Below are 23,732 nucleotides of genomic sequence, written 5' to 3'. Positions count from 1 at the left end.
GCTGTGTTACATGAACAAATTGATCATAAGACTACTTAATCTTAATCAACTTTAGTTACAATGAAATGTTCAACTAATAAAATATATTTTGATAAAATTAACAATTACTGAAAACAAAAAGATTAAAAAATTGATGTGACATCATTTTAAAATTTGTGAATGAGTTGCACCCTAATTTTTTATTTATTAGAGAAAGTAACTTAAACATGTGAATCAAATATTATAATGCTACCTCAATCCAATAACAAGTTATAATTTGTGAGATACGATATCTATTTTTTTAAATGCACTAAATGACAGACAGAAAGTGAAAGGAAATCACCACTTTTTCAAAGAACATTTTTTGTTCATTTTATTACATAGAATGTGAAAATGAACAGCTAGATAAAACTTTCTTCCTAAACCCTATATATATATATATATATAGATATTACTTTTTACATTTTGAAATAATTATATGAATGTATTTTTCACATCAGAGGAGACTGCTGTAATATTTTCTCATAATTTTAATAAATTTTTAATTTATGCACAGTGTACTTACATACAGCACTGTGAAAATTCATATAAACAAGGTATAAAGTATATTTTCAATTTTCATTAACAATTTTTTATAAAAAAAACATTAGTAAAAAAAGTGACCACTTTATTGACAACTTGATTTACTCTGTTCAGTAAAAAAAATAAATCTTCTGAGAACAGTTTAGCTGATTAATCTATCTTCTAAATTTAATTTCCAAGAATCGAATATTATACAAATTATGGCTGTAAAATATTTTCACTAAGACTCCTCATGAAAAAATAACAGAACCTAGCAGTTCCTGAATTGTTAGTAAACACAGGAAAACATACATATATAAAAACAAGCATATGGTGGACATTTTGATTCATAAATGCTTCACACCAACCCTTAAGCGTGGACTACAATCACCTGCTGTTTTAGTCCCAGCAGATTTGAATCTGTTCATCCTTCCTTACCAACTCTTGCATCTTCTAATGTCTATATATATATATATATATATAATTAAAATATTTCTTATACTTTTTTCAAACACTTAACATGCACAAATATAAAAATTAATCAGTTACAGCCTGAAAAAAATGGAATTTACAAATAGACAGATGTGTTTGATTTGAGTGCTTATTTATCTACAATCCCATTATCTCCTATTTTTTTCTCAATTATAAAAAAAAATCATTTTATAATTTTTGGTGAATCTGTATATTTTACAATCTTTGTTTTCATATGTTAGTCATAAAGAAAAATTGTTTTGAAAAGTTACAATATTTAAAAAATGTGATTTAATTCAATGGTTAAGTTACTCCCAGAAACAAAACTAGGTAATATTGAACCACTTTTTTACTTAAAGTTACATAAAATGTTTCTATTTGATAAAAAATTAATAATAATAATGAATCATTTCTTAGAAAAATTACAAAAAGATCATATACATAATTATCAAAATGTAATGCCAATATGAAAATTTTGCTTTGTTTTCTACCTGCAATTTTAGCCTGATTTTACACCAAATTTTCCAGAAAAAATCGGAGACTTACTCATTTTACAGTAATTGAAATAGTCTGTTTTGCTTGGTGGGAATAAATTCAATAATTAATAACTTTAAAAAAATCTTTATTTGTGTAAATCTGTTCTCATAACATAATTTTTAAATACATGCTTATCTTAAGTTTAATATTTTTATTTATTTATTTACTTTTAATTTAACATTTTGTAATATAACTGCATTTTATTTTTTTATTACAGCAGTAATATATTTATCAGTATATCCACAAAAATTTTAAATACAATGGTGAACAATTTAAATTCTACTGAAAACAAACAGCAATGAAGAATAATTACAATACCTGTTATAAATGTTAATAAAATTTACAATTTACTTTTGTAACAAAATGTTTTACTTAAAATGGTTTGAAAATTATTTACATCCATTTTACATCTGATTTTTTATAAAGATAAAAGTGCATGTAAAAGCCAATATTTTGCAAATTAGAACTTTTAAACAATAAAATTCATTGACACTTTACAAAAAGGTTTGTGAATACGTACTTTTTATTTTTTACTTTTTTTGAAAACTGATGCCCAAATACAAATTGAACTAGTAATTTTGAAAAACCAAACTACGAAAAGGTCCTAAGACCCATAAGAACAGTATAAAAATTCTGAGTAACAGGATTTAAGAAAAGTAGAAAAAAATTACAAAACAGTACATCTTTAACTTAGAAATATTTTAAAAAATTAGTAAACTCCACAAACAGAAGGGAAGTAATTTAGTTTTTTTAAAAATCAGACTTTATAAAATGAACACCATAGCAAAAATATTTTGATATTAGGAAAAAAATAACTTCTGATGTATTATAAATTTGGTCCCGTTTGTTCTGAAAAGTAATCACTACATGGAGAAATTACTTTTCACACCTGGCAATTATAAGGAACTTAATGGCAAATAATTTTCTTTATATTTAAATATTTATCTTCAATTTTTTTAATAAATATACTTTGTAGACTGAGGTAATGTTTTTGAACACATACATTTTCTTCTGTTTTTTTTCTTCATTTTTATCATAGCATCTAAAATGAGACAAACTTCAAAAGTGACCCAGAATCCTGTAACAAACACAGAAATAGATTTAAAGCCATTTATTTACCCAATAAAAGTGAACTTATAGATAATACAATAACCACACCAGTTGTGGTTGCCACAAATCCATGCATAGAGAATTGCATCCCTTCTTTTTTTGGATTCAACTAATCTCAAAATATCAGGAAATTTTAATAATAACTATGTATACCTAATAAAATGTGTTCCCTTTCTACAGCATTCAATGGTATAATTTTTTTGTTTTTACAAAGTAAAAAAAAAAAAATAGCTTCTACTTTTAAGGCTACAAATTTTATTTATTATATTTTTTATCTAAGCCAGGGTGCAATTATCATCAGTGCAAAACAGCTGATCAGAAACAATGCTAACCACTCCAGTCAACCAATTTAACAATTGTAACAGTTTACTAATAGTTACAAATACTTAATTTTACCCAATATTTTCCTTTAAAGCTGTAAAGAGTCAATTAAATACATACATATTTAGAGAACAATACTGTACTTAACAAAGAGATAACAGTTTCATAAAGATATTGTACACAATTTAGAAAACAATAATACACATATCACTTTTTACATACCAAAACATAAGGAATAAAAATAAATTATGATGAATATATATTATATATATATTACTATTATATAGCCTTCAGTAAGAAATATAATTTGTTTACATCAAAAATTAATTTAAATGTCAGGAAAAGATTTTTGAAAGTGTATGTTTGGAGTGTCGCTTTATATGGAAGTGAAACTTGGATAATCGGAGTATCTGAGAAGAAAAGATTAGAAGCTTTTGAAATGTGGTGCTATAGGAGAATGTTAAAAATCAGATGGGTGGATAAAGTGACAAATGAAGAGGTATTGCGGCAAATAGATGAAGAAAGAAGCATTTGGAAAAATATAGTTAAAAGAAGAGACAGACTTATAGGCCACATACTAAGGCATCCTGGAATAGTCGCTTTAATATTGGAAGGACAGGTAGAAGGAAAAAATTGTGTAGGCAGGCCACGTTTGGAATATGTAAAACAAATTGTTAGGGATGTAGGATGTAGAGGGTATACTGAAATGAAACGACTAGCACTAGATAGGGAATCTTGGAGAGCTGCATCAAACCAGTCAAATGACTGAAGACAAAAAAAAAACAAACTATTATATAAATATTTTATTCTTACTGTAATTAATCTTTTTAAGATTCATATTATTCCTCTGTTCTGTTAAATTATATTTTTAATTTTATTAATATAAACCACCTAGTATGTAATATTGGGTGAGTTTAATACATACATATCTTACCCTAATTTTACCATGAAAGTACTTTTGCAGAATCCCATATCCTCAGTCATATTGAAATATTTAATTAAACTGAATATTAAAAATTTCAGTTAAAATTATTATTAATAACTGAATTATTTCAATCATGACTGAGGATGAGGGATCCTGCAAACTTTCATGAAAAGTTATGTCTTATCTCAATATTCTGTACTAGATGGTTTATGGTTTATTTAATTAAATACATATATCTCAAGGGTTTTTATATTAAGGTTTACTATTCTGATATACATATATACATCAGAATAGTAAAGAATCGCTCAATAAATATACCTTAGTAGTATTTTCATAGACTTCTGCTTCTTTAGAACACATTTAATTAAAATTATGGTAAATGTTTGCTATCTTCTTATACCACCTTTTCATTGAAATATGATTAATTTTAAAATGAATTAGAAGGATTTAATAAATAATACATCAATTAATATCTACTAAATGATAAATTCAATACTAACACAAATCTTTTTACTCCCAATGGTCAGCTGAATTAATCCATCTGTTGTGGCCATTAATATACAATTGTCAACACTGTCAATTATCAATTGTACTACTGCATTTTAAATGATTACAACATATTACGTGTGTTTTATTTACGTAAAACCAAAATATAGATGGTGACATGGTGCATCATTACTGTCAGAGATGGTGTAGCAATTACAGTGTATGTAAGGTTTAAAAACCTGTAAAAGTGTACATGTGATAAAGTGTGCTGATCAAAACCAGGTGTTCCTATTATAATTTCTAATCAATCCTTATGAATAAAATAAGGAAACATAGAGTACAGAAAAATAATACTGTAAAAAATTAAATCACAGACTTAAGCTTAAATTGTGTTAAGTAATCACAATCCACATGTAGATTGTTGAATTACAATCACCCATCACCGAATAGATATGAATAAATGTAAATTTTCCGACTAAAGTTTGATTTCAGGAACTGTAAACCTTCACTCTGTCACCAATAATTATTTCACAGTCACTGTACCCACTGACATTATTAAAATTACAATTATCAAAAATCTGTTGAAGATAGACACCAAACTGCAGTTTACCACGATGACACGCAGCTAACGTGGTAAGAGGTTCTTTGGTATGTTCACCAGTAAACTGATCGATACAAATCATTTGACACCTATTGCACGGTCCAGTTACCTAATAAAACAAAAAAATACAATAAACTGATACATTTCCTTTATTATATGTAGGCAAATAATATAAAATTACAAGGATACTACATCTCAACTATAATTTACACTAACAGGTCCTGATTACTCCATATCCTTTTAACCTGATAATTCCATACCACCTGGAATGTTTTAAGAATTAGAATCTTTGAAAATAAAGAATGTGAAGAAAGAATGAAATGTCAATGGCCAAAGTCATGTATAATACTCCAATTCCAATTATTACAAATCTACTACACAAACTGAATAAAAATATAAAACTTGTTTAAAAAAAAAGCAACACAATTAACTGGACGTTGTGAAATATACAATGGACCTTAGCAATCAAAACCTAAAAACTTTCCAGCTCGAAATAAAATCTACTAAGAGTAGATCAACATAAACAATACACAGCTTCCCATATAAGTTATCAACACAAAAATTCAGCAAAAAATACTTTTAGGTAATTTTGAACTTCTTTTTACTCCATCAATCTTTCTTACACTTTTAATATTAAATGCTGACATATCTTCTCTGAAGTGAATACAAAAATAATTGAAGTACAGTCAATGAGAAGAATTCAATAAGAGCTCTTAAAGAGACTGGACATCATTCAATGAATGAGACAAACTGCAACTGTAGCAGGGAATTCATGGACCGTAAGGAATTCATAAATTTCTTTACTTTAGTGCTCCTTGAAGAGAGCTCTCTCATCTTGCCGTTCTCTAAAAGAGAGTTAAAGATTCAGTATCTTTATCAGACAAACGTTAATGGGTTTTAATTTACAGATGTTTAATGTGAATGCTTTTTTTGATTTCAAAAGCATTTATTTTTAAATTAATAGAAATCTCAGTATAATAATATAAAACTTGAAATATTTATTTCAGTGAAAACGTGGTATAAATTAACCCATTCAGTAATTTTGGTGAGAGAACCCATGTCATTCAGTTCTTCCTGAATTTCATCAATCTATTCAATAAAAGTGAAATAAGACTTTCTTGTCTCAGCGCTATCTTTACTGCAAATCATTCCGTTTCTTGTAGTGAAGTTCTCATTTCATTCTCAATTTAACATACTTGCCTAAACGAGTTTTAATAAATCTGAATCTAGCCTCTGGTTTTTAGTACTTTACCTAATGAGTCACAAGAAACATTATCATATCCTTTTTAAAACCAATGAAAAAAAATAGTCTTGCCAGGACTTTTCTATTAACTGCTTCTACTATCTTCAAAAATATACATTCTAAAACTCATCCATTACCTTGACTATAGATCTGCACATTTAATGCAGTAAAAACAGTCAAATTAAGAAAGGATATACATTTTATTAAGAAATAAATATTCTCTTACATAATAACTAATAATTCCAAATTTAATAACAAACTTTAAAAAAAGAACATTCCTTCATATCGCCAAGAAAATAAGGTAATTTTTATATAAATCAGAAACACATTATGCTCAACATTTTGTAATAATCAGCTGAAATATTATGTTGCAACATGTTAATTTTCAACATACTAAACATACATACTAAACTTCAGTAATTTTGTTGAGAGAAACCATTTCATTCAGTTCTTTCTGAATTTCATCAATCTATTCAATAAAAGTGAAATTACACTTTCTTGTCCCAGGGCTATCTTTACTGCATGTTTACGCCGTTTAGCGTAAAGTCGTTTTATTCCAATGAATTCAAGGTTATGGTGTTAGCTCATTTCTATCACGCATTATTTCATTGCTATTTAATCTTAATGTATATATTAGGCTTAGTGTTTTTTTTATTCTCAACCAATTTCAATACTGTCATAGTTTCTAGAAGTCTATTTCTCTTTGTCGGCTCTGATGTCATTTCTTCAACTTGCGTATTCAGAATTATTTTTTTTATGTGTTCAGTCTTGAATTCCAACACGTTCTCTCTAATCGTTCTTATACTAACACTAAGACACTACTCTTGTTGCCAACACACACTCTCTCCTGTTCACTGCCTAGCTGTGGCTTTCCCCTCCTTTCACTCACGCCATCTTTTCGGCAGAGTTGACCAGACATTAACAATGTAAAGACGTCTTTACGTTTCGCTCTCAAGATTTGTGCTAATCTCATCATCACCTCCATACTCGCATGCACAATGCGGCATTCCTGTGTGAAAAATATTTTCTAGTTCTACTCGTCAGTTTTTCGTGATTTCACAGTTTTATATGTTCGTCCAGCCTCATTTCTTCGTTAAGTTATTCTTCAAATTCACTATATTACGTTTCTCCTGAAAGTGCTTCAATTACTACAAACTGCCATTTCTATCGACTTCAAATCTTCTCAAATCGCAGATTACAGTTTCCTCGATCCAGAATCTCCAACCTCGTTGCTACATATCTACTACGTATTAGTCTAACTCTACACCACATCTCACCCCTGCGTTCCTGATACACCACGGCGGACTACGCTCAGGAATTTACTCTATGTATTCGTTTTACCTTCATTCACGAGTTCGTCTCTTACAAATATTTGTGTGCTACAGGCAAGTTCAGTTTTTCATTATTTATTACGTTTAAACAGTTATTTTATCAGTAAAAATTTGTGGAACATTCAGTTCATCGTACCTTACGCATTTTCACTTTCAAGTGTAGTTCACAAAACCATTTACTCACTTAAGTACAGTCACGACAGGTTACTTACATAAGGTTGAGTCTTTGTTCAGCTGCAACCTATTTCACGTGCTTTATTAATTTCAATTCTGTAGTTATGATAATTAACTCTACAATTTAATCTTGTATCTTGTTAATCGCCGAGATTAATCCATTTCTATTCATGAACTGTGTTCATAATCCTGCTCTAAAATTAACCCAAAACAATTTGTTCCTGATGTGCAATTATGTTTTAGGACTTTGTAATTTATATTTTTCAAGAAAGCTTACTAGCAAAGGAACTCTATTTATATGTTCATTAATTTCAATTGGATTATTGTAATTAACTCCTTTTGTACTATAATAATATTGTGTCCTTTTTCTGCGTTAAACTAGAATTGCATTTTTATATTATTTAATGCTAAGTTTGTTGGTCATAAATCAGGAAAGGCCAGTGCCAATTAAGATTTACTGTAATTTATTTTTCTAAGTTAATGACATTTGTTCATTCCTAATTTTCAATATTACTGCATTTATAAGCAATGCAATAGTTTTTCAGACATACTATGTCTATTGATGTTATATTTTTCTAAATTTATAATTAAAATTAAGGTGTTTCATGTTCTCTTGTTTGCAGGCTTTGTTAAAAATGTATATTGTAAAAATGTGCATTTAAAAGAGTATATTCATGTATTTTTTCATTTAATATTATTGCTATGCTGATTTCATTTGATATTCTTATGTATCATCAAATTATGTTATTTTCATAATTTTCTTTTTAGTTTTAAGGTTATTATTTTTAACATAAGTTCATTTATTCTTTCTCATTAAAGTCCAATTTCTTTTGGCAAATACGAGCTGTGTTTTTAGTTAACTTTTACCAACACTGCATATCATTCTGTATCTTCCACCTAAGTTCTCAATTCATTCTAAATTTAATGTACTTGCTTAATTTTTAATAAATTTGCTCAAGTTTCTTAATGGAAACCCTCACTTTTTATTAAACACCTAATACAATTGCATCACACTAACACACTTGTTAGTTTCATAGAATCTCATATAATACGGAGAAGCCACTTGAAAATTCAAATATGTGAAGTGCAGAAAAACTCTAATCATCTACATATCCATACTATACATGAAATATTAAATAACTAAGCTCCCAGATCACATGAAAGTACAACTTTTACATCTGGAGGTAAAATATAGTAGGAAATATCTGTATACAGAAATAATCAGGACAATAGCAAGAAGTGGTGCATTAATTTAGCATACATAATTAAAAAATAACTAAAATTAAAAGCTATTTATATATAATAAATACAAATTATTGGAAAAAAATATTATTAAAAATGTAAATATTTCACATCTCTGTAATCTAGTCAGAAAATTACCTTAAAATATTTACTGCCTATTTGAACTTTAGTCCAATTTTGTTCTGCAAATGGTTTTAGTGACTGTCCATCAATAACAAAATTGCTACGAAATCTGAACAGCAAATTACCCTGAAAAAAGAAAAAACCCACACTCACTTGTAATTTCATGAAATAACAATTTCCCATTCTTTTCTTGACATATAAAAATTATTTTTTCAAATTTAAAAATTTTTTAAATTAAAAAAATATATATATACATATATCTTTTTGCAAATTCAAATAATTCATCAACATATTGACCTCTGTGCTAACTAAATTCAAAGAACAACAACTTAACCAACAAACACAATAACAAAAAATCCAGAAAACTAATACCAATAGTTGACTTTTATCAGATCCTGCCAAAAATGTAATAGATAAATTTACAAATTTTGCATTTGTCAGTGTGTTATATGTTTTCATAATTTTTAAGATTTTTTTTTCTCTTTTTGTTATTTGTTAATGTAATTATAGAACAATGTTATACATATATTATTATATATATTATATATACAAGGTCTGTTTAGAAAATAACCAAACTCTATTTTTTTAATCTTTATTATTAATTTTAGATTACTGGTCCTTGTGCCCTTCAGAGTACTCTCCCCCACTATTCACACACTTTTCCAGAGGCATTTCCACTTCACGAAGCAGTCCTGAATAGCTTCATTTTAATGGCCTTTAAATTTTGTGACAAAATTGCTTTAATGTCATCAATACTCTAAAAATGGCCTCCTTTATCACAGATTTTAATTTCAGAAATAAAAAAAATTACAAGGGGCCACATCTGGCAAGTAGGGAGGCTGAGGGAGGAAAGTCATCTGACCTTTGGCATAAAACTTATGAGTTGACTAAACTGAGTGTGCGGGCACATTGTCGCAAACCATGAGTTGTCTTGTCACAACTCTGGTTACTTTTTGCAGATTTTTTCAAGTAATCGTTGTAAAATGCCGTTATAGTACACACCGTTCATTGCTTCACATTGAGGCAAGAATTTTAAATGCACAATTCCATTAAAATCGTAAAAAACAGAGAGCATCACTTTGACATCAAATCAAGACTGACATGCTTTCTTGGGGCATGGAGATCCATTGTGATGATTGAAATTTTGTCTCAACGCTGTAGCCATAAACCCAGCTTTCGACTGCCGGTATGATCTATTGCATGAATGTGTTTCATTGTCATTGACTTGTTTAAGAAGTTGCCAACAAATGTCCAGTCAATGTTCTTTCTGCTGTTTCATCATCAAATGAGGAACAAACTTTGCTGCAACTTCATACAGGTTCAATTTTTCAGTCAAAATGTCATGGCATGATCCAACTGAGATGCTACGTGTTCTATGACAGTCAATCGGTGATTTGGATGCACCAGATCATTGATTTTCTGAATGCGGCTGTCACCAGTTGAAGTCAAAAGCCTTACTGGTTGAGGGTCATTTTCAATTGACTGACAACCACTTTTAAATCATGAAAACTATTCGTAACATTGCGTACAACCCAGAGGATCTCTCTAGCTTGTTTCAAAAGTTGAAACGTTTCTGTGAAAGTTTTCCCCAGTTTCACACAAAATTTTATGTTCTATTGTTGCTCCTGAAAATCACACATTACAAAAATCGCTACTAATACATAAACACATTGCACCTATATAACAATAACATGAAAACTAAATGAGATATCTCAACATTCCAAAAACATGAAGTTATAGAGGAAGTTATAAGGAGCACAATGCTGCAAACCACACATCACTAAATACCAAAACAGACCTTGCAATTCATGATACAGAGATATGCAATTCATGTGTTTGACTACATTTATTGAGTGACTTCATTAGCTATGTTATAAGTAAGAAAACCATTCCTGTATTGTCGTATCTTGTATCTTGTAATCGGTGAACATCATGAATAAGTTTTTATGGGTTCATCATACTGTCAATTAGAAATTGTATTACATTTAAAATTAAAATTGTTATAATATATAGATATAATTAAAAACGACAAATAATTTAAATAACTAATTCAAATTATTTTATATTTAGCAATTAATAAATAACCATATTTATAAAAATTATAAACATCGAAAATTGTACAACCTTCTATGGATGTCATGTATCTACTACAAATAACAGCAGGTCCCATTACTGTCGCAAAATGTATAAAATATGAACACGTATATTAAGGAAAGATTCAAAGCAAATAGATAATAAATATTTTTTTTATATTAAAAAAAAATATATATATATATAATAAATGTGTATCTAATGTGTTGCAATCAATTACTATGAAAAAAGCTGCACATAAACACATCTTAAGAAGCTTGGTTTGTTATGGATGGTTTTGGTTGATAGTTTTACTTAAATTACATATAAACTTATAACTGAAACTAGCTTCTCCACATCTAGTTTCTTCTCATGGAACATCTGTAAAACTACTGGTTTCTATTGAAGAACTTACAACGTTCTGCTATTATTTATGGTAATGGTGAGGTACTGCTATTTCTACACACATTTCACTTGATTTCAAGTGTGTCCTGGGTTGTGTGTGTGTGTTCATGTGTGTGTGTGTGTGTGTGTGTGTGTGTGTGTGTGTGTGTGTGTGTGTGTGTGTGTGTGTGTGTGTGTGTGTGTGTGTGTGTGTGTGTGTGTGTGTGTGTGTGTGTGTGTGTGTGTCCATACATGTATGTAAGTGTGTATGCTTAGTATAAAATTATAGTACTTATATTATTTACAATATCATTTTGAACATGTGAATCTGTTTTTGGTTCTTTAATTAGAATATAACTATTTTTGATTATGTATATACTTATATATGACAAATAAAATACAAATATAATACTTATATAATATACAAAATTTTTTCAAAATAATAATAATAATTAGACAAAGGATTTTTGATCAATTATATATTATTTTTAAAAATATCTCACAATGTCTGTTTATTTTATTGGCTTTAAAAATGTTTCATTAATTTTAATTACGTAACAACCAAAAAATTGTTGTTCATTATAGAATATATCTATTGCTATGTATGATTTGGAGCTGGGAATATGCTATTTTTTCTGTAGCTTTAATGCTCTTGTAATATTTAATTAATATTATGTAATATATGTAATGTCTTGGTTTCCAATTATTTTTTTTCAGCCATTTGCTTGAGCTACAAATGGTAAATATTATATTCTTCATTCTATCTCTCTATGTTCAATGGTATTTACTGATAAGACAGAATGTCAATAAATTGGAGATTATAAAATTCTTATTCTTTGTTAAAACAAGAATGTATTTGCTTAAAATTATTATTGATTCAATTACTTCACTATACAAAGGTTTACTTCATTTAAATGCAAAATGAATTAATTCACAATGAATTACTTATTCAGAGTTTATTGGAAGTCTGCTCTCTATTGAAAATTAATCAATTTAAAACTTACAGAAAAATTATTTCCTAAATAATTTTTTAACTTTCTGCATCTATTTATTTATTATAATTTAATAACTTTTTTTTAAGTAACTTATTTCTTTTAACATTTTTATTTTTGATATTGATTATTTAAACATTTATACTGGTTAACATTTACATATGTTTTTTACCTATTAATCCTGTCGATCACAAAGCACAGATGTGCCTACGTGTTGCTGTAAAGGTAATGCACAAGTGCATTGCCTAGTAACTATTTTTTAAAGTAATTATTTAGTTACTTGATAGAGTTTGAATTTTGCATTTTTAAAAAGTTTCTGCCAACATTATGAAGAATTATACTTTCAAAACTTAACTGTTAAATAGACAGCATAAGATCACAATTAACAAGGTAAACAAACTCTTTAAATGTTTCTTTTAATCACTTTCTAAAGTCCCTCTAAATTGTCATCACTCAAACTAACTTTTTGTAGTCACAATCTAATATTAATAGCTTAAAAGCACATAAGGAAAATTTTCACACTGTAACTACACAACTAAATACATATATTAATTCCAATAAAATTAAATTAGACAATGAATACAAAAAGGTGTAATGAATACCTTATCACAGTCAGCATCAGGAGGTAGCCGATCAGCCAACCAATTAATAGTGGCCATATTTATTAAAAGGAACTGTGCTTGATTTGATAGTGACAGTTTAGGTGATGGGAATAACAGTGCTTCATTAATGTTCTCGGACAATGATGTGACATCTTAAAAAAATATATATATACATATATTAGTTTATAAAAATGTATATTTTTAACATTAAACATGTAATAAACTTTGTAAATGTTAAAACGATTAACATATACCATGTAGTTAAGATTAATACAGTTTTGTATGTGTATATGACTATTAAACTATTTATTGTTAACTATTAAACTATTTATTGTTAATAAATAAAATATTTAAGTTGTGCAGAATGCTGCAGAGACTGTGTTCATTCCTTAGACTTTGTTCAGTTCATAAACTTTAACTATCAAATTAAAAAACAAAAATAGCTTTGTATTTTCTTAAATTATCATTATTATAAATGCAGCAATAATTTTTCATGATGTTTACAAATTAAATATTATATTAATAATAATAATAAAACAGTTATAGGCTAACTGTGTATAAGATGAAATCTCCAAACTACCTAAATTGCAAGCTGAGTATGCAAACTAACTAACTATTCCCAATGACTGTACCTGATAGAAATGGCTCTAGTTTTTGGTCCTCCAGTAAGGTAGAACTAGTATTTGGTTTAGCTCCTCACTCACTGTAAGTATCTTGCTCCAAATACACAAAGAGAGGTCTTGGTCACATCACAGAATGAAGTTGCAGTTGGTGCACTAAGTACGAGAGGTGGATAGAAAAATAAGTTACATCCTTGCCACGTTCTTGAACTGAAAGAGATATATTAATGTCTTGTGGTGGCAGCACTGGTCGCGTTGTTGCCTTTACGCTCCCCCAGCAGGAATTCTGTACAACATTCAATACATGTATAATGTCATCAATATGGCGTGTCCTCTAGAGGTTTCATCCAGCATAGAAGTGCGTTCAGTAGTCAGATTTTTGTGAGCAAAACATTACAATTGTTGTGAAATTCATCTCAAAATTGTTCAGGTATACGGTGAGAATGCAATGTCACGCCCCATGATCACAAAATTGTGCCAAATGTTCAGAAACGGAAGAACAAATGTGAGTGATGAACTGCATGCTGGGCGTCCTTCAACTGCAAACATGATGGTCAACACGGAATGTGTGAATTAAATGATTTTGAGTAACCAGCGCATTAAAATTTGAGAGATTGCATGTGAACTTAACATCAGTTATGATAGTGTGTTTGTGATTATTCACGATCAGCTTGGTTACCGTAAGATGTGTGAACGATGGGTGGTCTCAGAAGTTAAAAAAAAATAAAAATCTAATACATATAAAAAATGAATACTGAAGTAATAAATATTTTACAATGTCAACAAGCATCATAATAATCTATTCTTGGATACCTATCTCTTTCATTTTGATTCTCTAATTTCCATCCAACAATTAACATATAGAAACAAAATCTCGTGAAAAGGTGAAACTTGAGAGGTTTATTGAAAATTATGTTAACAGTAAGAAATAAATCAAGTAAGAGGCACAAACTGAAATAAATAAAACCACTGCAATAAATGTTTTGTTATTTTAGGGATACGAAAATAATAGAGATAAAATTTTTAAGATTATTTACAGTTAAAACTTATAAACAAATAGTGCTACTATAAAAAATCACACATCCTCTATCGATAAAAATGAAAATCTTGAAACAACAAATGCTTCTATTAAATGGCTGATATCTCAAAAACAATTTATTCAATTTTAATACACAAAATATCAAAATAAACAGTATATTTTTCTAAACTTCAATTGAACAAGTCTAGCAAAAAAATGTTTAATGATACTGCAAACATGATATGCTATCTCTTTAAGCTGAACTGCTCATCTACCGATAAAATTACTTGAATAAATTTATACTTTAACTATCCTCACAGTTCAACAAATACATTGGTAAAAGAATCATAAAATCAGCCTAGCACTTTTCACATTTTAAGTGAACATAATTAAAAACAATACACTTATATACATACAAAACAAAACACACATCTGATTTATACCTGGTTTGTTAATTTTACTTTAATATTTTGGGAGCTTTAGCATAATTTAATAACAGCTTACCTTTCCGACGACTTTTGAGAGTTACTCTGCCATCATCAGAACTCTGTTTAACAAGCCTAACACCAGGTCTTCCTAACACATCAGCCAACCATGATGCTACCTCTTCACCACAATCAATAGCTAATACCCTATCACCACATACTTTACTCTGACACAGGTCAACATCACTAGTAGTCGAATTAGTAGTAAGAGTGAGATGTATTGGTACATAACAATCTTCCATACCTAAAAATAAAAATTAAAAGCAATTACATTGTTTTTTTTTATTATTATTACAATATTTTTATCAAGTATTGATAACTGCTATTAGAATCATTCTAAGATTTTTTCAAAATAAATACATTTTTTTACATGAAGAATTAGTATTTTTTTTTATTAGAGGAAATACCATATTTACCCTTTTAATTAGAAGAATTGGGGCTGGACCCATGACTATAATGTTGGAAAGATTTTTTTTTTTTAATTAATTATCTATCTTTCACTGTTTTTTTTTTTAATATCAGCTCCTGAATCAAACTTTAGAAAGGATGTCAACTGAAACTTATGAAACTGCCCATTCTACAGATAAAAGAAAATGCCTTTAATTAAGTTAATTTATAATGCTAATTTTAAACTCTTGCCAGGTTCTTCTACTTACTGAACTTGGAGTACTCTTTTCTATTTACTTTTTACAATATAAAAGTCAAACCTCATTAACATAAAATTCTTCTCTACTTTTAAACTTTTAAAAGACTAATTTCTTTTACTTTAATAGTGACATTCTACTTGGAGTTACTTTCTAGTTCTTCTGTACACACTTAAATAAAGTGCATCTTAATAATCTTATTTGCTAACATTTAAAGTGTCAATTTTGAGTAGATAACATCCTTTTTGGACAATATTTTCTTGGACTCAATTGGAGTGTAAAAATCCTGTTAATTCTTTATTTTGTCAACAATCATTTACACATTTTTACATACACCTAATTTGCTATAAGTGCATTTCACCAATTTACCTTTATTTAAATGTTTTAATTATTTCTGTTTCTGTTCATAGTATAACAACTTTATTCATTAATAATTTAATTTATCCTTTTGTAATGATTAACTGCCTTTTCCTTTTAATTAATCAAAATTGTTCCGTTCAAATAACAAATGATGTTTCTTTTTCTTCATAATGAATTACTGTGTCTTTAACACCTAGAAACCAACATCATGCAATCTAATTTCCACACAAATCATTTTTTTTAAATAATTAGTAATGTTGCAAAACTTTCGTTACTTTTCAAAAGGCAATTTTCAGTAAAAAAAAAGTATGTGTACATACATACGCGCGTGTGCGCACATACACACACACACACCCACACTTTATTACTTTATACACATTTTATATATATACTAATAAAAAAAATAATACTATATTTCTAGCTTTCAATTAACAACTATTTTACAGCCTAAATAATTGTTCAAATCCATGACATTACTGCTGGAATTTTGTTTTCATTGGATGGATAGATTACAGTAGCATACCTAAAAAATAAGGTGACAACCGAGACCTCTTCTATTTATTTATTATTAAGAAATTCGATTTATTTTTGTATACAATTATAAATGTGAAGTCACCTTTGTGTTATGTGTTATGTAATACAAAGATATTTCAGTTAGGAAAAAAATAAATGTGCAGAGCATTTAAATTTAATCTGATTTCAAGATAGTTTTTTATGCATTATATCATGGCAACTCATTAATAAAATATATTATCAAATTAACACATTATCTGGACTTGATTAGTACAGTACTATGATCAATACCAATCTACCATGTAACCATCTTAACTTCAAATGCAAAAATATATGGAAAATACCACTTGTCATTAAAGCAATTATTTTTTTAAGATTGCTAATAATATTTCTACCTTCACTGTGAATATACTCGGTTTTCTCAGATAGTAAACAGTACCAGTACCCCTTTATGGTACATATCTTTGGTCTGTAAGTGAGTATCCCATATCCCCTTATAGGATACATCATATTCAGACAGTAGAATACCAAAGAGTTGTTAATTTTTTTATACAGAACTAACACCTATTTCTTTGTACAGAATGAATAAATACAATATATTTATACAAACTATACATAACATAATTTTAATACAATTTATTCACTACTGTTCACTGTAATACAGTAAGTAATTGGTCCTAATAATGTATAATGGTAAACTATACACTACCAAATGGTTTTGACAATACTTCTAATATCTTGGTGAGTAGCATTATAAAATTGAAGGGAGTGAAATGAGGTAAAATGCCAGAGGGTAAAGCTACATTCATAATAAATCAATCCCTGGAGATCACTGAAGTAAAGAATGTTTGCTTTTAAGAACAAACAATAAAAAATTGAGTTATTTAAAGATCCATTAGGAATCAGTAAGTATTCATCAACTAAGAGTCAAGAAAGAAACAGTGCACATTTCAATTAAAAAAAAAATTTAATTATCTTAAGAAAAATAAATGAGATGCAAGTTACCATTTGACTCTACAAATAATCCACAAAAATAGATAAAAATTTGGGACATAGATACAAAATACTAGTATTTATATTTCAAAAATGTATACAGTGTACAAAAAATAATATCAGGGTTTTTAGTCTTTAACTTATAGAAGATAATCACAAACAAAATGAGTAACTCTTACAGTTTTTCCCTAAAAGTAAGCAATATCAGCATGTATCATCATCACATGGCACATATCCAATCAAAACGACAGTCTGTCCCATACTTTTACCAGCAAGTCTGAAGTAATGGAAATGACAATTGCTTCAATCCTGTGCCTAAAATTGGTAGATCACTAGGTAGCTGAGGCATATACACAAGATACTTTATAAAAAAAATCATATGGGTCAGATTCGGTGATAATGGAGGCCACCATAAACAAACTCTGTCACTAGATACATGCCAACCAATCCAGTGGTTAGGGAAAACATCACTCCACCAATCCGGTACAGAATTATGCCAGTGAGGAGGCGCACCATCTCATTGCCAAAATATTCTCTGGTGCATCTTGCAGTTTAGGAAAGAATATGCAGTATAAATTTTAAATAAATAAATGTTGTTTAAATTTCAAATAAGCAACTTCTGTTACACTTGGTTCAGAAAAAAAAAAACCTATAAACTTGCCATCAGGATATTGCACTGAAAAAATTTAATTTTGGAGAGTCCCTTTCCCATTGTAAGAGTTCATGGGGATTTTCTGACCCCCAAATACAGACATTATACATGTTAACTTTCCAATATGATGAAATGGTCTCTCATCACTAAAATCAAAAAAGTTGTCATCTTCATGCTGTAAAATTTCAATAGCAAAGTAAGCAAGCGTCGGTATGTTGGTAGTGTAGTCGGTATGCTTCAAATCCTTTTAACAACTGGTATGGATACATACATAAGCATTTCCTTAAAACATTCCACACTGTCATCACTGGCATTGCTAGTTCACAGCTGGCCTTCTGAACAGATTTTTTAGGACGATGCAGGATGAACTCCCTAACACATTCAACATTTTCTTAAAATATACTGGGTCATCTCATATTCTTCCATTAACTCAGACATCCAATTGTTTCCAGCTGATTATGCAGTCAACGAATGTTATTGTCATTTGAAGATCAGAAGAATCAACAAACCTAGATTCACCTCCCTTCCTTTCTTCAACTTACAATTATTAGCCTAGATAGCACATGCAGCATGCATAGTTCAATTACACACTGATTACATTTTAAAGTGGTCAACAACCAATACAGAATGCCATTTATGTTTCATATAAATGTTCATACATACTCCAAATTCAACTTTATTTTTAAAATTAAATTTCTGAGAAAAATGTTCTACTGCAATAGAATAGGACTCAGTTGAAATTTATCATTTACATTGATCATGTTGCCATTATCATGTGAAGAGCATACATTTTTTTTTTTTACAAAAATAAGAAATAAAGCGATTACCAGGTTCATGTTATTATTTTCTTATTTATTTTTTAGACTAGAATGAGGGGAATTCAAAAGTATCTTTATTTTTACATGAATAAAAGAGTACGAGTGAAGCATAACTTAAATGGATTCGCTTACATGATCTGATGAGTTACAAATAATTCCTGAAGATTGCATGATTATTCCCAAGAACAACAACATCCCACACCAAACTTACTATGAAAAATGCAGGAAGAAGTGCATTCTTACTATATCTTCACTAAGCCAAGTACACTGCTGTAAATCAGCATGCCAAGCACACCAAAATGCAATCATTACTCAGCCATACAATGTGACACCTTTATTTGTTCACTCCAAGGAATAGCAGCATAATGAGCATTATTATTACCAGAGAACACATTAGCGACCTCTTATATCTAAAATTGCTTTTAAAAACATTATAACCATAATAAATGCTAGGACAGATATGAAAAGCAATAACTAGTTGAGAAACTAAGCATTATTTAAAATAAAAAAAATAAAATATATATAATGTATATAATATTTAAATAGTATTACAATCATTATTTTATTATCAAAACTATAATAAAATACAGACTCCCATACTCAGTGAACAAAATATTTTTGAAACACAAGCAAGTAAACACCACAATCAGAAACATGCGTGCACAAACATAGACACAAATAATATTAAAATATTTTTAAAATACTAGGTCAAGAAGTTACCAGGTGCAGAAAGTATAAGATATTCAGAATTTTCAGTTAAATGTGGATTAATTAAACACAGCCGTGGTTCAGTTTTCTGAGTTAAAGCAACACCCACTGAAGTAATCACCATCCACTGTCTGTCATATTTAAATCCTCGACAATCAATTGGCCAACCATGATCTCCAACGGCCATAGCAGCACACGACTTCACAGGATATATAAAAATTTTCTCAAGCTCACAAACATTATCTTCAACATCATTCCTTTCTATTTCACAAATACTTTTTGTGGATCTGAAAAATTTTTAAATTTAGTTTTAACAAAACAAAATTATGTCAATTATAAAATCATAAAAATTTGTCATTTTAATCCTAAAGCATATTTCAGTATAATTCATTGAATAATACAGCATAAAACGAATATTATTCTTTAAACATAAGATCAATTATGAAAACTTCAAACTGTAACAACTTCGATTATTTGACTTTTTTGAAAGTTGAATCTCAACTTTCATCTTAGGGCTGAAATGATGCCACTGAAAAAACTGACTTCTGGTGTACTCTAAAGAGATTAGATAAAAACCATAAACAATTTTCTAAACTTCAATTTTGTTTGAATGTAGTAAAAAAAAAAATCAGGTGATTAAAACTATATATTCAATTACAATCCAATACTGACACACTGATAATTTAAACGGATTTGAGAATTATTATACTTTTTAAAGATAATTATGCAGCTTTTCAATTTTAATTCAATTTAATTAGGTAAAAAATTCAGAAATCCAATGGTCATAACTTTAAAAAAAATTACCGTAAACAAGGGGAAAAACACTGTTATGATAGGTAGTGATACCAGACAGTAGTAGTCATCACAATCACATTACAAAAGAAAATCTTAGAAGTTATATCTTACAAATCATGACTGAAAAAATTGAGCTTTATACAAAATTAAACTTTCTTCATTTTTTGCATTATTTTAAGAATCTCAGTTTATTTGAAGAAAACCTGTAGGTATTACAACATATTAGACAAAAAAGTACCTGGTTTTTGTCCATTTTCTCAGTAATTACAATGTTCCATAACTTTATTAAGAAATTATCTATTGTTTAAAAACCATTTTTAATGTTTTATTTTAAAGATTTTTAATCTTAAAAATACTGCTTCTGCCATCAATAGCACCTTATTCTCAATTAACAAAATGATAGTAAAAAGCTTGTGAAGGAAAGAATCTCCTCCATCTTTTATATTTATATTAACAGACTGCACTCTTTTCTAATAGATAGTCAAAATTCCTACTAGTTTTATAAAACTGCAACTTTACTTCATAAACCTTTTTCCATTCTTTTAACTAAAATTAAATACACGTTCTAACAGTGTTGTTCAAATAAATGGTTCAGTAAAATATAAGCTTATAATTACTAAAAATCAAAGCAGTAATTTTTTTTAAAAATGGCAGTAATACAGAAATCAATCAACAAAAAAACTATCTTTTAGTACTTAAAATGACAAGTATTCCATTCTTAATTGTACTTAAACACTAATATTTATATTATCTTTTATAAAAAAAAAAAAGTTATGGAATATTAAAATTGCATTAAGAAAACAACAGTCAATAAACTTGGTAATTTGCAGTCATTATATACGATTGCTATAGGTATTCTTCAAATAAATATTGAAAGTTATAATAGTAACACATATAAGAACAACTCCTATTATGATATAAAAATTTTCCATCAATGATTCATAAAAATAATTTTTAAAGTCAAGCTTTTTCTTTCATGATAGATACTACTGTGTAGTTTTTAGATACAATGATTGATCATAACCTACCTTGGAATGCACTGTTAGTCTGGATCTAAATTGTTCTTTAACATCATTAACTGCTAGTTCTATGTAAAGATTAACAGCGATAGAGAACAACATTTTTGGAATCCCTTTTTTATTACAGCTTCTTTCTTATGTTCTTTAATTATTACTGTTGCTGTTTGGTTCCTGTACATGTTAGCAATTGTTCTTCTATCTCTGTATTTGAACCCCAATTTTTTTAAAATGCTGAAAATTTTATTCCAGTCTACGTTATCGAATACCTTTTCTAGGTCTATAAATGCCAAGTATGTTGGTTTGTTTTTCTTTAATCTTCCTTCTACTATTAATCTGAGACCTAAAATTGCTTCCCTTGTCCCTATACTTTTCCTGAAACCAAATTGGTCTTCTAACACTTCTTCCACTCACCTCTCAATTCTTCTACATAGAATTCTAGTTAAGATTTTTGATGCATGACTAGTTAAACTAATTGTTCTGTATTCTTCACATTTATCTGCCTCTGCTTTCTTTGATATCATTAAAACACTTTTTTTGAAGTCTGACGGAACTTCCCCTTTTCATAAATATTACACACCAGTTTGTATAATCTATCGCTTCTTCACCTGCATTGCGCAGTAATTTTGCAGGTATCCTGTCTATCCCAGGAGCCTTTCTCCCATTCAAATTCTTTAATGCTATATTAAATTCAGACTTCCTATTCTTCAACTTCCTATTTTTCGTATTATAAGTCTGTGTACCATCTTTATTTAACACATTATTAGATTTTAACTTATGTACCACAAAGTTTTCCTTAACTTTCCTGTATACTCTGTCTATTTTATCAATGATCATTTCTCTTTCTACTTCTGAACACTTTTCTTTAATCCACTTTTCTATCACTAATTTGCACTTCCTGTTTAGAGTATTTCTTAACTGTTGATAGTTCCTTTTACCTTCTTCATCATTAGCTTTCTTATACTTTCTGCATTCATACATCAGCTGAAATATATCACCTGATATCCAAGGTTTTCTACCAATTCTCTTTGTTCCACCAAAGTTTGCTTCTGTTGATTTAAGAGTTTCCGTTTTAACAATCTCCCATTCTTCTTCTATATTTTCTTCCTTATCTTTTTTACTCAGACCTCTTGTGATATCCTCGTCAAAAATCTTTTTACCTCCTTTTCCTCAAGCTTCTCTAAATTCCACAGATTCATCTAATACCTTTTCTTTAGGCTTTCAAACCCCAATCTACATTTCATTATCACTAAATTATGGTTGCTATAAATGTCTACTCCAAGATATACTTTGCAGTTAACGAGTTGATTTCTAAATGTTTGCTTAACCATGATATAATCTACCTGATACCTTGCAGTATCGCCTGGCTTTTTCCATGTAAATATTCTTCTATTATGATTTTTAAACTGGGTGTTCGAAATTACTAAATTATACTTTGAGCAAAACAATAGAGTCCCCTCTTTCATTCCTTTTGCTCAGCTCATATTCACCCATAATATTTCCTTCCTTGCCTTTTCCAGTCTCCATTCCAATCTCCAACTACTATAAATTTTCATCCTCTTTTATGTGTTTAATTGCTTAGTCAATTTCTTCATACACACACTCTACCTCATCATCATCATGGGCACTTGTAGGTATATAGACATTAACAAACATTGTCAGCTTAGGATTTGATTTTATCTTTATTACAATGATTCTATCGCTAAGCTTTTTGAAATACTCTACTCTCTTTCTCTCTTCTTGTTCATTACAAAACTTTACTCCTGCCTGCCGTTTATCTAAGTTAATTATTCTAAAATCACATGAACAAAGGTTGTTTTTCTCTTCCCACTGAACCTTGCTAATTCCTACTAGATCTACATTTAACCTACCCATTTCCCTCTTTAAATTTTCTAACCTACCTACCTATTTTAGACTTCTAACAAACCACACTCCAACTCATAGAATGTTTTTTTAAT

General features: G+C 28.7%; 1 protein-coding gene across 4 annotated transcripts in view; it reads right to left on the bottom strand.

Moving 5' to 3' along the window:
- Positions 1–1,599: 1,599 nt before the first annotated feature.
- mal (molybdenum cofactor sulfurase) overlaps positions 1,600–23,732 on the bottom strand; it is a 71,055-nt gene continuing 48,922 nt past the window's right edge. For 2 of the 4 annotated variants that reach the window (XM_075356054.1, XM_075356056.1), the window contains 6 exons: positions 19,976–20,250; positions 15,295–15,519; positions 13,153–13,304; positions 9,120–9,230; positions 4,405–5,100; positions 1,600–2,626 (listed from right to left, as the gene is read on the bottom strand). In XM_075356054.1, coding sequence (XP_075212169.1) covers positions 4,879–5,100; positions 9,120–9,230; positions 13,153–13,304; positions 15,295–15,519; positions 19,976–20,250 — 985 coding nt within the window. In that variant the 3' untranslated portion in view covers positions 1,600–2,626; positions 4,405–4,878. Of the gene's footprint in view, positions 2,627–4,404; positions 5,101–9,119; positions 9,231–13,152; positions 13,305–13,792; positions 14,059–14,088; positions 14,312–15,294; positions 15,520–19,975; positions 20,251–23,732 lie in introns of those variants that run through there. The other 2 variants (XM_075356058.1, XM_075356057.1) reach the window with 2 other exon arrangements.

The sequence above is a fragment of the Lycorma delicatula genome, chromosome 2 (assembly GCF_047948215.1).
Source record: "Lycorma delicatula isolate Av1 chromosome 2, ASM4794821v1, whole genome shotgun sequence".
In the NCBI taxonomy this organism is placed as follows: Eukaryota; Metazoa; Arthropoda; class Insecta; order Hemiptera; family Fulgoridae; genus Lycorma; species Lycorma delicatula.
Note: the sequence above shows the minus strand (reverse complement) of the source record. Positions and strands in the feature narration are given on the sequence as shown.